This window comes from Gallus gallus, chromosome 5, assembly GCF_016699485.2.
Source record: "Gallus gallus isolate bGalGal1 chromosome 5, bGalGal1.mat.broiler.GRCg7b, whole genome shotgun sequence".
Classification (NCBI taxonomy): Eukaryota; Metazoa; Chordata; class Aves; order Galliformes; family Phasianidae; genus Gallus; species Gallus gallus.
Window position 1 is genome coordinate 26,467,569 of NC_052536.1, and position 16,355 is coordinate 26,483,923.

Consider the following 16,355-nt stretch of genomic DNA (forward strand, 5'->3'; position numbering starts at 1 on the left):
CCCTGTGTACTTCCCATGGCAGCCGTATCCCACTGATTGGCACTTACAGCTGAGAAACACCCGGCTGCCCCTCAGAGCTGCAGTTCCAAAACCAAAGAAGCCTGCCCTTGAGGCAAGGCACCTCACAACTTTAATGCTCGGGGGGAGAACGGATTTGAAAAAGCACATGTAAACAGAGCAGGTCTCAAAACAGTTCACAGGGAAAGCGGGGCCCATTCTCCTCACCGGGGACCCGAGGCGGAGGCGCGAAGCGGGCTGCGCAAAATGAGTCCGAAATGATGGGAAATAACGGGAAAAAATCCCCCACCCGTCGGGCCCTGCAGCGAGCGGCGGGGCCGCCAGAGGGAGCCCGGACCGCGCCGCTGCAGGAACGGCTCAGCCCGCGGGGGGCGGCACTGCGGGCCCTGCAGCCTGCACGGGGAGCCCGCGGCCCGCGGCTGAGGGGAGACGGCGCGGGAAAGAGCTGAGCGGCACAGACGCGGCAGGGCCCGGCTGCGGCCGCTGCCTCACCGCGTGCCCCTACGCGCCCCTCTCCGAGCGACAGCCGCTCCGAGCGCGTCTCCTTCAGCCTCAGGGGACTTCTGCGCTCCCGTGCGATTTCGGTCCCTTTAGAGCCGAGACGGGTTTCAGTCCAGGCTCCGCCCGCAGCCCGTGCAGATGTGCAGCAGTGCCACCTGGAGGTGAGACGTGGCTACGGCGTGGCTGCGTCTGCCGTTGGAAGGGGCCTACATGATCAGTCAGGCCCAGGCCGTGCCGTGGGGGCAGCGCTGACACCACCAGCTCAGCCCCGTCCCGACCGCCCTGGAGAGCCTCTAGGGATGGGGCACCCACAGCTCTCCGGGCAGCTGTGCCACTGTCACCACCATCTGAGTAAAGAATTCCTTCCTAACATCTAACCTACATCTCCCCTCTATTGGTTTAATGCTATCCCAGCCCTCCCGGTCGTGAAGAGGCACCTATGGGTAAACTGCTTCATATTTCGTGATTTTTTTTGCACTATCTAGAAACTCAGGTGTTTCATATGCAGGACAAACAGAACAAGGTCAAGATCAACACATGAGATACTGGCTCTAGGATTTGGGGCTATCCACCTACAAACTGCTTTTTTGATGCAGCCACTTCCGAGTGATGCTCACAGGGCTGCAAGCAGAGCAAGGAGCCCTGCAGAAATCCGTCTATCCGTGCCAGTTTTCGGAGCTGACAGCAGAATTAGCCTGGTTTTAGAGCACAATTCCCCTTTAAAACTGTCGCACGACTGTGAGACATTCACCTTATTTTTGTCCAACTATGGGACTTATAGAGAGAAAAACCTGGGCTGATATCTGGTGGTCCAGCGGAGCTGGGCTAGAGGAAGCCCTAACTGAGCTGTCCCAGGAACAGAGAGCATATGGCACCCTGTGTGCTGGTCTGGAGTGCCTGCTGCCACCTCTCCAACCCAGGACAAGCACTTACAGGAGAGCATCATCTAGCAACATCTCTAGCACCTCCTAAACCTTACATATGCAGAAATGACTGGGAAAATGTCAAGCATTTCTCTCTTCATCCTCCTAGTGCAGAAAAACGTGCTGAAGATGGGGTCGGGATTGTCACGGTTCCTACCCGCCTCCCCCTCCATCTCTATGGAAGCTGTGTTCTCAGCCACGCCTGAGCCTCCCACCGCCCCCTGCATCAGGCTACCTCCTGGCTGCTGCAATCTGCTCTGCTTCTCCCAGCTCCTGTCTGCCACTGAACGCACACAGCGTCGTCATCTGACAGCCGTGTGAGCTGCCAAAATCCTATCCAGCGCGAGCCAGCACATCCTCAGCTCAGAGCAGATCTTTCTGTTAGCTTCAGGATCAGAAACCTCCCTCCTGCTGAAAGTCCTCTCCAGCTCAAGAGGCTTTCACCCCACTGGAGCAGCTCCCAGCCATGAGCAGACCCTCCCCAGAACCAGAGCAGCGAGTGAAGGAGTTCCGCAGAAGGAGCCTTGTGGCATCTTCCAAAGCCGCTCACATCGGGCAGCTTCCAAAGGCTCCGAGTACCTCCAAAGAAGTTGCAGCACTGACGGGAGAAGTGACGAGGCCCAAATTGTTATCTGAGGCTGAAAGGAGTAAGACAAACCCGAAGCCAAGCTCCCGGCTGTCTCAGCAGTATCTTACTGCTCTTTCTGCTGTCTTCAAAACACAGAGAAAAGCTGCCACGCACATTGTCTTTTGGTGGCAAAGTACCTGACACTGCAAGAAGAAACCTCTCCAAGGAGACCAGACAGTCCTGAAGAACATTTTGGAAATAGCTGTCAGGCCTCATGAATAAAAAGTGAGTTACAAAGTACATTAGAGTATCCCTATGTCAGCTAATACCCTACTAAGGATTTCTGTCTTTATCACAGACATCAGATACAGAAAAGATCTTACTGGGCTTGGTCCGCCCTTGGGGAACATAGCAGGATTAGCCTCTGTGGGATGTGTGCAAGTGCACTGTTTCACCCAGAGAGAACTGTGATTGGTTCCCATCCACAAGGTGCTAAGGACAGAAGCACGGAGGAGCAGGCAGGGTGCCACCCAACGCCACTGCGCTCCAGCTGGGAGGAAATCCCACAAATGGGGGAGAACTGCCACAGCCTGGCAGCTGCCTGCACCCCACAGCAGCATCTTTGGCTGGTAGCAAGAGCCTGTGCTCTCCCCTTTTACACCATTGCTGCAAGAGTCTGTCCTCTTCTTTCCTGTAGCCCCCCTTTAGATACTGAAATGCCAAATTCTGTGAATGTTGTTATCTGAGGGCTCCCAGCACACTGCACCATCCAGGGACTACTTGTAGGTCTTTCCCCCATTACAGCTGTGCATGCCCCAAACCTGCCTTTTCCTCACCCTGTTTACCTTCATTGGGATTTCTGATTTCTCCTCCAAGAGCAGTGCAGGATTTAGCAGTCCTCCCCTGGGGTCTCTCCTTCTGGCTTCCCTGCTGGACACGTGGTGTGCAGGGTCATGGGCCTGTGCCTTTCCCCATCATAGGAGCTCAGGTGAAGGGGAACCAAAGTGAAGGAACCAAATAGTCACCAAAACAGGAATGGATAAAAGGAACCTGAATGCCAGTCACTAGGTTAGGATTTCCCATTCCTGAGTCAATGCATGAAGAGCTCTAACAAGAAAAGCTGGGATAAAACAGATCCAACCGGTAACCTGGTGTATTTTCCTGGGAGATGCAATTCCAAAGCCCCTTGGACAGAGGGGGTGATTCAGCAGTCTTGCAGCACCCCATGCAAACTCCATGATGAAACAGCCATCAAATGTGCAGACAAGACAGCCTCAATGCCTCCAAGCATCTGCCGATCCTACCAAAGGCAAGCTTCTGCCCCAGAAGTCTGTTAGAAAAATAAGTTCTCGTGATAAGGAATGGATGAATGATTGAAGGATAGGAAATAAAAGGTGGAAACAAGCTGCAAGATTTCACAATGAAGGGAGGTCACCATGGCAGTCTGAGAAGGATGAGTGCTGGAGGCTGTGATGCTCAGTGGACTTGGTAAATTACCTGGAAAATGAGTGGGTAGTAGAAGTGAGAAACCTTATGGTGGCACGAGGATGTGCTGAGTAAAACCACAAGGGATATCTGTGGAGAGCTGTGGAACAACCATATGCTACAGAGTGACAAGGTGAGAAAAGAGTAGATAACCTGCAACCTAGAAACTCAAAATAACGGACATGGGAAAAGGAGTGCTGACCTCATTACGTCAAGATGGGCTCTTGAGCTGGCTCTTAGGAATAAGGTCAGCTCAGCTTATGTTTGGTAGCAGAAAATGAAGTGTCAGGAACGCTTAGGGAAGGAATAGGGAATGGAGAACGTCAGGATAACGTGACAGTGCACCTGCATCCCAAATACTGCGTGCACTTCTGGTCCTGCTGCCTGCAAAAGGCAGCATGTAAAGGGCTCAGAGAAGAGCAATAGGAAAGATCTGAAAGTGCTTCCATAGGAAGAGGAAGACGAGGGCCGGGCTGGAAGAGAGACAACTGAAGGATGGAATGATAAAGGTCTTTTATATCATAGGGAGGAGACAGAAATTAAGGGAGTGGTTAAGCTGAGGAGAGTCAGTTGGAACCAGTGGGTGGAAATTCGAAAGAAGCTAATGGAGGGTTGACTGCAGGGCCTCCCTGGGACAGGTGCAGGAGGTTTATGTGGGTTCTGAGACATAACACAAGTTCAGAGAGGAAAATTCACAGAGAGCTATTACATGTAATCACAGCCTCACAGATGAGGAAGTCCCTAACTCAAATTGCTGTAGGTACATTCCAGGGAAATAGCCATGCTCCGTTCCATTATTTCTACCTGGACACCCTGTGCTGAATACAGAGTCGGGCTGACTTCAGTCTCATTGAATCCCACATCCCCTGGAGCCAGCATGGGCCCCAGATAAGGAGCAACAACCAGCTCAGCACCTGGAATCAAAGTCTGCTGAAGTTCTACAGCATTCTCTCGGCAAGAGGTGCCCCTTGAATGTGTGCAGAACATATTTCCTTAATTTTGGTTTTCCAATTAGGGTAACGCAGTAATTAGCTCCATGTAAAGCTGGGAGACCAATGGGAAACTGAAGAGGAAAGGCTGTCCCCACTCTTCTTCTTCTATTCTAGGTTAAAATAAATACAATATTTAGCAATCCCAGAAGCTACGGGATCCTGCATCCTGGAACTATTGCTTCCTTCAGTTAACTAGAGGAAAGTAATACCTTCCAGTTTTAAGCAGAAATTAAGTTCTTAAAAAATACTGGTCGCTTAATGTCACTTCATGTTACTCTTTTTAAGTGAAAAAGTCACCAGGTGCTCTCCTGTACTAAGTTTCTGTGCAAATGGACAGCAGGAGTGCAAATTAATCCAACTGAAAAATGAGAAGAAGAAAAGAAGCATCAGGCATTTTCTGACATAAGAATGTGAACATTTGTTGTTCATCTATGTACAGCTCTATGTATTTCAGTAATTAACATATCCCCTGACACACTGGGAAATATATTGGAATTGCAGTACAAAGGGTCACGTTTGGTTGCAAGTCATCACTCTTTGGAACTATGAGATATCTGAGAACCAATACATCTTTACACTCCATCAGTACAACAAGATAGCTAAGAAGAGTATATGCAGAACTGAAGAACAACCCTTCCACCACGGGTCTCTGTGCCTCCAACAGAGTTCGACACCTTAAATAAGCCACAGTTAAATCAAGCACAGCTATTGGGTGGGGAACATCAGCTGAGAACAAGCTGGAAAGTCAGGGCAGAACTCTGGAACCAAGGCTGGTTTCAGCGCTGCTTGCAGGCCAAGGTAGCCGTGAGGGAATCTCAGCCCTCAGGCTGCCAGCAGCACTGCGAGGACTCCGGCTGGGGGGGCAGAGCGGCCTACCGATGTGAGGCACTCACTGGGGAGAGCAGCGCTCATCAGATGTTTGATCTCATCTTGAAAAACGCAGCCTCTTCAACGGAATGTTAAAGGCGGCTTCACCTGCATTTCTGTTATCTCACTGTTACGATCAGATGTGGTGGGTCAGGGAGGAAATGAACCGAAGCGTCCCCAGGCCTCTGTCTGCGAGGTGCTGCAGCAGTGCGGAAGTGTGGGATGCTGTGCTGAGCTCTGCAGGCACAGCCAAAACCCTCAAGTGAGGAAGCGCCAGGCGAGCACCTGCTTCTGCTGCACGTTATCTCTGGCACACAGCTCTCTGGGCACAGCACAGCCTGTTCCTCCTGTACAGGCGAGTTATCAGCTGAGCTCCCAGCTCCTGTTAAGCAAACCCAGCTTGGGGTGTAAGACGCAAAGAAGATGCAGATTGTCCTTGACAGTTTTTAGCCTTGCTTCTAGCCAAAGCTGAAACCCCTGCAAGGGAAAGTAGCTGTTGCTGAAGAGCTCTGAAGTAAATATTTCTATTTCTACCTCTTTTCCTCACTGGATTCACCTCACCAACAGCGCGTCTAGGATTTCCTCACCACAGCTTAGAGGTGAGGGACCTTCACAACCCCCTCATCTTGCTCCTGCCCATTAGGAACCGCCTCAGCAAAGCCCAAGCCTGCTGTAAGTGCAGCAGTGGAGGAGGGACAGCATCCCCTTTCACCCAGGGAGCCCAAATTTGGGTGCCATGTGAGCTGTAAACAGCCTCCGCCCCTGTTCCCTGCTGTCTTGCAGCAGGGCAAGTTGCTCACATACGGGGCTGTCACCATACCGGGGTGTCTGCTAGGAGACAGCAGAACGCCTCGGAGGAGGATTTGTTAACCACTGGGAGATGAGAGAAGGATTATGTAAAGGTTTGTATAAAACAAATCAGCCCCCACACTGTGCCTGGTTTCATGGGGAATATTTGCCAGGCCTTTTCCCACAAAGGGAAAAGCTGGGGAAAAAAAGGCTGTCTCACAATACCTATCCAGCAGGTCTGGATCACATCTCAGCTTTCTGCAGAAAGCACAGCGCAATACCGCACTTCTGGAGAAGTAAAGCCTCAACAGACTGCATTTCATCGCACAGCACACCTCCCCTACACCCACAGCTGGCCACCCCGTGTCCTTCCACCATCTTCTCCTCTCAGTCCCACCTCCTGCATGCCCCAGCTCACCTCACCACAGCTCTACACTCTGACCCCATACCCACACCTACTTCACTGCTCCTCTAGCACAACCCATCACGCAGGGGGCAGAACAGGAGGGCAGCCCCTCTTCCATGCCCCCTTTCCCCTCCTCCCACATCCCCCTGCCCAGGCAGCAGCTGCCCCGGGCTGCAGATGTCTGCAAGTCAGGGCATGCTGGTGCCCAGCCCAACCTACCCTGCAAGGTGAAGCGTGGGAACCACCAGTGTACATTACTTATGGCTGTGGGCAGGGCAGCTCTTCCACCTGCAGGAATCCAGCTCCACTTTTTTTTTGTTGTGCAGAACACTCATCCAGTGGGCTGAAAAACATCAGTTAAAAACACATTCAAGATAATTCCCTGGGTCAAAGAATAAGATCTGGAAAACAAAACAAAGGGAACACCTGACCTCCTTAGACCTGATGTTCAGTGCTTACAGATTTGGCTCTGGGATGCTGAAAGCCAAGTGAGCCCCCAAGCGGGTGTGCCAGGCTGGCTTCACCTGAACTGGCTTCCATTTCCAAATTAATACCAGAATCTCGAGAGGTAAGAAATGATAAATAAAAACCAAAACCCCACCTATCCTTTATTCGCCTGGTAAAGACCAGGGAGCTGTTACAGGTAACAAAACTCAGCTATACAGACAAAGGCAATTGGGGGAAGAATTTGTGCAGTAACATAAGCAAAACATCAGCAGACAAAGCATGCATTTGTGTGCCAAGTAAAAGCCTGCTGGGGGATAAAGAGGAAAAACCAGAGAACAAAACCCTTCCATCCCCAAGCACTCAGTTAAGAACTACAAGAAGGAAGCAGAAAGAAATGAGTACTCCGGAAAGTTTTGAACAACAAACCCAACAAAATCAGAAGAAAATGGTTTAGAAGAGCCTTTAAAATGAGTTTTATTGTCAGAATTTTACAAGTAGCCTTCAGTGGCATCATACAAGAAGAACTCTGTTGCAAAACTCTAATAAATAGTCTGCCCCAAGTCCCAAAATATTTTTGAAATAAAATAAAACCCAAACTTAAAAATAAAAGAGAATAAAAGCAAGACTTCAGGATGCTCAGAGATGTTAGCAATATTTCCCATTTACAAATTATATCAGGCATTATATAAATCTCCTTCATACAAGTCATTAAAAAACCCAAGACATTCTAAACCTTTACAAAAGCACTCCAGAAATAGTTCCAAAGAGATCCATTTCCATGACAAAACATTAGAGAAGAACTCCATGGGGATTAGCATCACAAATGAAGTTTGAGGTTGGAGTGTAGTGTGCACTTGTGTGGAGCAAGATTAAAGGGTATGAAAAGGGGATTTGAAAAGAGCGTGTTAGTTTCTGTGACAAGCCTATGCCCGACCATTTTATCCTGTTTGAGAATGTGGTCAAGGGCAGGGAGGGCTGTTCTTGTAGTTTACTCCAAATTTGCTGCACCTCGTGCAAGGCAGTATTTGTTAAGGTAGTGACTGCGTACTCAGAAGGGAACTGAAAAGGTTTCTCAGCACGCTGCACAGCTCGATGCTTGTGCAGACTGCAGCACCTACAGCTAAAAGGTATTTTCTGGAGAGGTAATATGTTGTGGCAAGTCAGCTGTTCCTTCAAAGAACATGAAATTAACTTTCCTGACAGGAGGCAGTTTGGGAAATATCACAGTAGACAGCTTCACCAGAAACTGGGGATTTCAGAGCTCCAATCCTATCCCAGTACTTAGGAAAAATGTACTTCTCTAATTTCACCTTTACGTATTCCTCTGCTCGTGGCCACGAAGGATTTAAAGACCTCCCATGTCATAGAACAAAAGCTTAGTGAACATTTCTCAAATCTGCAGTGATTTGAGAAGAGTGGAGAAATGGAACAGGAGGGCTGCTGCACTGAGATGGCTTACGAGGATTTTCATGGAAGTGTTCTGGGGTGTATAGAGGAAATCTTAATCTCTTTACAACTTCAGCCTAAGTCTTCTGCACATACGACGGTAACAGACTCCCCTGGAAGGGTCGGGGACGATCCTTAAGCGGTACAGCAGCAGTGCTTGGCATCTCAGCCTGCCTGATACGGTACAGACCGCAGCACGCCTCATTTTGCTGTTCGTGAAGTTACTTGCAGCCGTCGCTTCCACAGGAAACAAAGGCTACCAGAAATGCTAATGCAACAGATGTGTGATAATGTGCCTCAGCCACGGCTCAGGTCTCTCATCTCTCTCCAGATGTTGTGATGCTGGTTGCACTGTACCTACACTACAGACACACGCTTCTCTGTAACGTATGGGAAGGTAGCACTAGCAATCAAGCGCAAATTGCTAAGGAGACACCTAAAACATTGCATTACATCCCCTTGTCTGTGGCATACTTCAGAAAACAATGTAAGAAAAGCAGTAAAATAAACATTTCTTCCTAATTTTCTAGATGTCATAATATTTGCCAAAGCTGCAAGGAAAAGCAGATTACCTGAAACAGAGAGAAAGGAGATAATGGAACCAGAGGCAGACAGAGCAGCAAGCCTGATCCAGCCTCCAAATCGCTTTGTACGTAACAGATAAAGAAACAATGTGCAAAAAAATAGACATTCACATTTTAGCAGTTAAACTTTTATTTTACCTCTTTAAAATTATTTACTTTGTTTTTCTACAAAAGGCAGACATTGATTGTTGATCTGCAATTGTTCGGAGTGCGCGCAGAGATGCAAAAAAGGGTTATTGGAGGATGGAGGACGGGGAAGTGCTCTGACTATACTTTCACACGTCATGATTAAGGTGGCATTAAAGCTTAAGTCCCAGGAATAATATTCATTACAGATAGTTTCCTTCCCCGTACACTGCTCTCAGTTCATATCGATTGTGTTGAAAACCCACTCGGTGAATTTCTTCAGCTTCTCAGTCGCATTCTGGGATTCCTCCTGTAACCGCAAGTTGTCCTCCCGCAAATGTTGCACTTCAGCCTGAAGATTGGCTTTGTCCTCTTTTTCCTTGGGCATGAAGAAAAACACACATCTCAGTGGTAATTTTGAATCATGCTTCCTATCTACATGAAGTGGCAGGAATCTCAGCGAGCACGAGTCTCACACTGTGTAAAGACTTTATGTGCAGCAATACATAGATGGGCTTATATTTAAGGTGCATTTCTTATGTTTCATTCCTTACTTTTTGCTTGAACTGTCAGGGTTTGTCTATTAACAAATTCAAATAACAGAGGGCTGTGGCTGTCTCTCCAAGTGGTGAAATGAAATCGGTCATGTCCTGCTCTGTATGAACAAAATATGGAACTACCGGTGGTGAATTAAATAAAGGATAGGACATTTCTGCAAATACTTCTCTAGCTAAAAGACTTTTCACCCGACACCAGCAGATCTTTCTTGGATCAAGCAGGCAGTAACGTAGCACTGAAAGTTTTCACAATAGAAATTACATGGTTCGATAATAGTGTCAACTCTTCAGTATCAGCAGGATACATTTACACAGCAGTATGTATTAACATAGGCTAACAGACGCCTGAATTAGGACTGTAGGTACTCAGAATCACTGTCCTAATGTAAGCAGAGGAGTCAGATGCCTACAGTTTAGGCCCTGTACCCTCATCTCACATAACTGGAAGCACAGCCTGAGAAAAATAGTAAAAAAAAAAATGTCATTTTCTGACAAAAGGATAAGACTGTCACAGGCTCAGGCATGGCAAAGCAGAATTACAGTAATTAGTATCACCTATCAGAACCAAATATATGCCTTACAGATTTTCTGTAGCTCAGAAATGTACCTTCCTTAAATCCTCTTGCAGCATCTTCAGCAAACCTTCAAGTTGGTCCACTTTAGAGGCGAGAGTTGGTGGAGATTCTTTACTGTTGGAAGTAGGAAACAAGAATAAATACTCACAGATTTTATCATCTTCACATAACAGCCTTGTCTGTACCAAGCTCGTCTGTGTAAGTGTGCTCTCAGGTATGCCATGAATTCACAAAACCAAGAAAAAATACCTAACACAGTGCATGGAACATGTGCAGTGTATTATCAAGGAGAACAAACTCAACCCGTGATTAAGTGCTGCCATCCCATCACATAGTTTATCTCTACTTCTGCTCACTACATCCGCCTTGAGTTACCACAGCTTTGGACAACCTCACATGCACACCTCAGGCAAGAAGGAACCTGCACAAAGGTTCAGCTGTACTTAGAATTCTTCTGTTTTCACTTCCCAACATCATGAGAACTTGTAAAGAGTTCCACAAAAGCTAAAAACAGCTTCCAGACAAAGGTATTTGAACTCTTTCCATTAGTTTGTAACTGAGGATGAGTGTTCATGTGGTATACTTGCTTACCCTGTATAAGGCTTTATCTGTGCAGTAAGCTGGTCCTCAGCCTGATCACCACTGGAGGCAGCACTCACAGGCCTGTGGTTTTCATCCGCAACAGCAAAGAATGAAGCTCGCTGAACTGAAAAGACAGATGTAGAGAACAGCAATGGCACCAGTAATGATGAATTGTTCAAGCACCATGCAATAGCTGCACTACAAGATCTCAAGGCAATCCAAGAAGTCTGACTCAAGACTACAGTATGATGCACCTGATATCAATTTGGCAGAAGCAAACTGCTTGCCTAGTGTTCGTACCAGCTTTTCCACTGCGTTGGATTCAACTAGTGTGTCCTAGAACTGGTAGAGTTCTGCATGCTCATGAAGACCATGCATCACCCTCAGGCTAATGAGTGGTCATGAAAGGGAGATGATACAGAGTGCAAAGCAGATGCTCCAGTGGCACCTGCAGCATACCCATATGGGGACACTTCCAGTAGAGGCAAGAACTCAAGCTGGAGCAACAAGCACTGTGCAGAACCTCCTGGGTACACTGCCCAGTAATTCAGTACCTGTATTTAAATTCCTGCACTCCACAAACGATCTCTATCTTGAAGAAAGTAAAGCTTACTCTGCATAGCTTATATGTGGATAATAAACAGACCACCGTCATTTTTCAGAACCAGGTTTTTTTTCCTTATGCCTTATTATAAAATCTTTTCAGACTGAAATGTGAAATCCCTTTCCTGCCTTGTATCTGTATATTTTTTGTCCTATAACTGCTCCCTCACAATGTTTTAACACATCTCTAAATCACTACCATGTGGTGTGACTGCAGTCAGCAATTGCCCCTGCCCCTAGAGTTCCCTAGCACAAACAGAAATGTGAACACTTTTTAGCTTAATAAATTAACACCTCTCTCCCTCACCAGCTGCTGATTTCTCATTGAAAACAGAAAAATATATATATTTTTCTGCTTGGCAAATTTTTATTGTGTGCTTTCACCAAGACTAATATTAACAGGCATTGCTACGATGGAATGATTCCTGCTCCTTTCTTTTTCCCTTTGACAAAAGGGTTGCAGGAATCCAAGTAGATTTTGTTCCAGCTGGTTGCAGGTATCGCTAGTTACAACTCTAGGGGCTTGTACTGAAGACATGAACCATGCAGAAGAGAGTGCACAGGGCTGGTTAGTGCTTGTCAGCCCTTGCTGACACCTAGCAGAGACTATGGACTAAGATTATACGGACTACAGAGAGCTGCTCCCTCTCCACATCAAATCTTGAATATGTTTTTACAGTGGTGAGATAAGATTGCCAGCAAACACATTAGCCCAGCTCTTCTTGTTCTGAGAGTCAGTCTGTTACCTTCACCACACTGACTATGTTTGCACTTCTAAAGAGAAATGCAAATGAGCCCGGGGTCTACAGAAATGAGGAATTCAGGTTGACGAGGGCAGTGAAATTTAAGGAGAAATTAAGAAAAGGGATCTTTTGAACAGAAACTGCTGACCACAGTGCAGTGTATTAAAACTTGTTTCATCTCTATGTTGTGGTGAACACAGCAACAGAGTAGAGCACAAATGATGTCTTGAATGCTAAGTTATGCACACACTACCTTAATGGTGTGTCTGACTACTAGCAGAGAACAGACAAGAAAACAAGTTACTCCACAGCATTCTCCAGCCATGCAGAGTAGTGTTCTGAAGATTCAAGATCGGTGAAAACACCCTCATGAAGGTGGGTCAGCATTTGTGCAGAGATTAGCAAAAGGTACTTCTGTTTAATGCACCTAGAAGAACATTCCAAACATTCCACCAGATTATAACAACTGTAAGACAAACTCCCTTTGGGCAGAAGAGCATTTCATTTTAAATTCAAATACATCTAGGCAGTTTACAGTTCTCTTAGTTGTACTAAGTGTCAAGGAGATGGAAAGTGCTATAAGGATGAAATGACACCTATGTGCAAGTCAATGTATTTGGAGTATGCAGATGTATACAGTAGGGCAACAGAAAACTATACGCCAACAAGGCACATTTCCCACATTACCTTGGGAAGTGCACTTCAGCTGCACTACAGAAACTTTGTGCTCGTGCAATAAGCAAACAATGATTAATGTGCTCATATGCTTTTTCCCTCTGCTCTTTGACTCAACTTTGCACTTGCAACAAATGTTTTTCTTAGCTGTCATGTCTGCAATTGCTTTACGTGACATGAAAAACAGCCAGTTTCACAGATATTTGGCCAAACTGCAGCACAACAAAAGGAATTCAGCATGAAGAAATGCCACTTTATACATGCAACAAAGTTCGAGGCTGTTAAGACTTGAGTTGTTGTTTTAAAAGAGCTAAAGGCTCACACTAATAAAGCCAACAAAATTAAGGGTCAAACCCCTCCCCCCTTCACAAAGAAAAACAGCCCTTCATGAAGCACACAGAAGGATCAGCTTTCTAAGTATTATATTCTGAAAATTTACCTTCAAAGGCTTTGGCAGCATCTACCAGGTTTGACCAGTCCAGATCGGAGGCAGAGTCAGGCAATGGCATAAGACCAGGGTCTGGCATGGGCTGCCGTCTTTGCTCTTGGATATCTGTGAGGGAGCTGTCTGAGGCAGAAAACTCTCCTAGAGTAGAGTAATTCAGAATAAATGGTAAGCTCCATAAGAAACAAAATAACAAAAACAAACAGACAAACAAACCAAAACAAAACAAAGTTCCTTTCCTAATACTAAAGTATCTCCTTTTCATTTTGGGGGAGGATATCATTTCTGGATCTAAACAACCCAGCAGAACACTTGATCAACCATAGTTAACCAGACAGAGCATGTTACACTGAGATGGTGCCTCACACCAGAACATTAAGTTCCTTCTGAATCTGCCTATATCTTTGCAGTTTACCACGTAAAAAGTCAACCTCCGCCTCCTCCCAGTATTGGGGTGGAGGTAGTACCACTTTCTACCCAATGATTCCTTTGCCATTGCACATGTTGAAGAAACTTTGGACAGCTCTGCAGCTTGCTTGGGCTTCTCCACTCCCTGGTACCTATCTGCTGCTCTAAACAGTACCAGATCGCGGTTTTCCTTTTTCATCTTCTATTTATGATATTGTAAGACTAAGATATTGTAGGAGAAGACTTAGGCAAACCGAAATATATCAGAACAAGAACACTCTGAAAAATACCCAAGCTCATCCATGATTTGGTATACGGCCTGCTATGGAGAAAAAACCCAACAACAATAAAAACACACAGGCAAGCTTGAAAAAGGATACAGAGAAACAAAGTTCCTGTAATTTTTAAGTAATCTGTTGCCTAAAAAGTGGAATATTTAAATTATTACCCCTCGTGAAAGAAAGTGCAAACTGTGAACGTGCAATTACCTGTTATATTTCTATTTGCTGGCCAGTGAATCAAGAAGCATGGAATGCCTGGTCAGTTAGCACACATGTAAGCTCAGAAGCAGCAACAGTCTGCTTCCTCATGCCCTGCGCTTGGTGAAGCATAAAGGAAGTTGTGACAAATGTGAGGCAGCATTAGGAGAAGTAGAGAATATAATGGTGAGAAGATGGACTAGGCACACAGGAGGAAGCTGCAGAGAGGAAGGGTATACTAAAGAATCAACCTGGACCAAGACAAGGTAAACCTGGGGACTGTGAACAGGAAGACAGCCCAGTGGGCAGGGCATAGACCCACCAGAAGACAAACAATTAGTTGTGTTGCCTATTTTTGCCTTTTTTTTTTAATATTCTAAATAACTTTATGATTTCCATAACTTTAAGAACTTTCTAACAGCTTTAAGTAACACTACTGCCTGGAAACAATGGCCAGAAATGCAACACTGCAGTTGCTCTGTGCTCAAAAGCTTTGGTTGTTTTTTCTTTTGTATATACCTAAAAAACTAAGGTTAGCTCAGTGGCAACACTGAAGATTCTCGCATTAACTCCACAGAAAAGGACAATTATTTGGTAAGTTCTCAACACAAATGTTTACAACTAGTCAGAAGATGCACAGAATTGGAAGTAAAAGAACTATTTGAAAAATTAATTGTTTTAAAAGCATTGGCTGGTTGTTAATTAAGACAGATGAGTAAATAAAAAATATTTTAAGTGCAAGTGCTATTTTTAGTGCAATCTTCAAACCAAATGAAGGTGCCCTGGAGTGGCAGTTCTTTGTTATTGAGATCTCTGAATTAAGATAACTCTGAATAACTCGAAGCCAACAAATACTAGAGGTATTAAATACCCAGTACTACTTAATCCTCCTCTGAGCAAAGGTAAGTGGGGAGGGGGAAGGAAAGACAATTCATATGTCATTCAAACAGCCAGGCTTTTACCATGCAGGCCTACATTTTATAGAAAATGCAAAGTCTTATTTTGTTGGCAAATGTATAAAAGATTATGTGCTAGAAGGAGTTTCATTTCACTGTGGAAAAGAATATGACAGTGAGAAAAGGTTTTTCAGTTTAGAAAATACGGGCATCTGAATGAAAAGAGTCTACATGCTGCCTTCCTCTACTAACTCAGATGGCATCATTAATCTTCTGACCCCATGCTCTCAGAAGCTAAGTCCATCAGTCAGTTATGCATGTAACGAAGTCCACAAAGTTATTTTAGCATATATAAAAAGAAGAACTGAAAAGAGTTTGGCTTCCTAACATGCTGTACGGAAACAACAACAGTACAGACAGTGCTTAGTGCCTACTGTAATGAGTTGAATTTATTGACAGTCTTGCACTGAAACATGAAAACATGAATAAATCAGAAAAGTCCTTTAGAAAATACTGCAGAATCGCTCAGTACACATTTAGTTATAAGGTACAGCAGGAATCTGAACATTTCCCTTACTCACCAGCTGAGAAATTGACATACAATAACACAGCTTATTCCAAAATCTTACTGGGACTTTTCAGTATACTAATGGGGGAAATTGAGTGCCTTCTTGACAACTGTATAACAAGTAATTCCCTTGCAGAACTGCTAATGTGACCAAAGTTAAGTAACTCAAGTGCTGTAAAATGAATAGGCAAATGAGCAGAACTGAAAAATAGTTGATGTAATAAAAGCTGTTTCTAGTGTACTCATACATTCAGAACTGCACCAGCATTTACACACTTTCATACCATTATTTCCCTACTAGCATTTTCTTCCCACAATCCCACGCTAAAGTAACTGCCATCTGTTGTCATTGACAGATAACCAAGCATACGTTATTTGCCCATTGGTCCAATTCATTCTGATGACTGAAGAAAATGGTGAATGTTTACAGCTGATGAGGCAATTATTCTGCTCCTTCCACAAGGTAACCACATAACTAGCCAGTCATGCAACCTCATACCCACTGAAGCGAGGAAAAAAACTTCTGTATCTGTTTTATATTTTCAGGCAGGTGTGACTTGACTCTTCATTTCAGCAAAATCAAGACAGAAGTACTAATGGCTGTAACAAACTACTTCCTTTGATGTAATTACGATGGAATCTTTTCAAAATAGGAAAATCAGAAACGCTTAC

At 45.3% G+C, this 16,355-nt stretch overlaps 1 protein-coding gene and 1 long non-coding RNA gene across 9 annotated transcripts in view; one reads left to right on the plus strand and one right to left on the minus strand.

Moving 5' to 3' along the window:
* Positions 1-7,442: 7,442 nt before the first annotated feature.
* Positions 7,443-16,355, minus strand: part of SIPA1L1 (signal induced proliferation associated 1 like 1) — a 190,298-nt gene continuing 181,385 nt past the window's right edge. For 7 of the 8 annotated variants that reach the window (XM_040700963.2, XM_040700960.2, XM_046941712.1 and 4 more), the window contains 4 exons: positions 13,327-13,473; positions 10,876-10,990; positions 10,317-10,398; positions 7,446-9,531 (listed from right to left, as the gene is read on the minus strand). In XM_040700963.2, coding sequence (XP_040556897.1) covers positions 9,388-9,531; positions 10,317-10,398; positions 10,876-10,990; positions 13,327-13,473 — 488 coding nt within the window. In that variant the 3' untranslated portion in view covers positions 7,446-9,387. Of the gene's footprint in view, positions 9,532-10,316; positions 10,399-10,875; positions 10,991-13,326; positions 13,474-16,355 lie in introns of all 8 variants that reach the window. The other variant, NM_001199690.3, reaches the window with a different exon arrangement.
* Positions 13,473-16,354, plus strand: LOC112532470. Its single transcript, XR_005860065.1, has 2 exons — positions 13,473-16,146; positions 16,230-16,354. It is a non-coding gene; the product is annotated as an uncharacterized LOC112532470 (long non-coding RNA).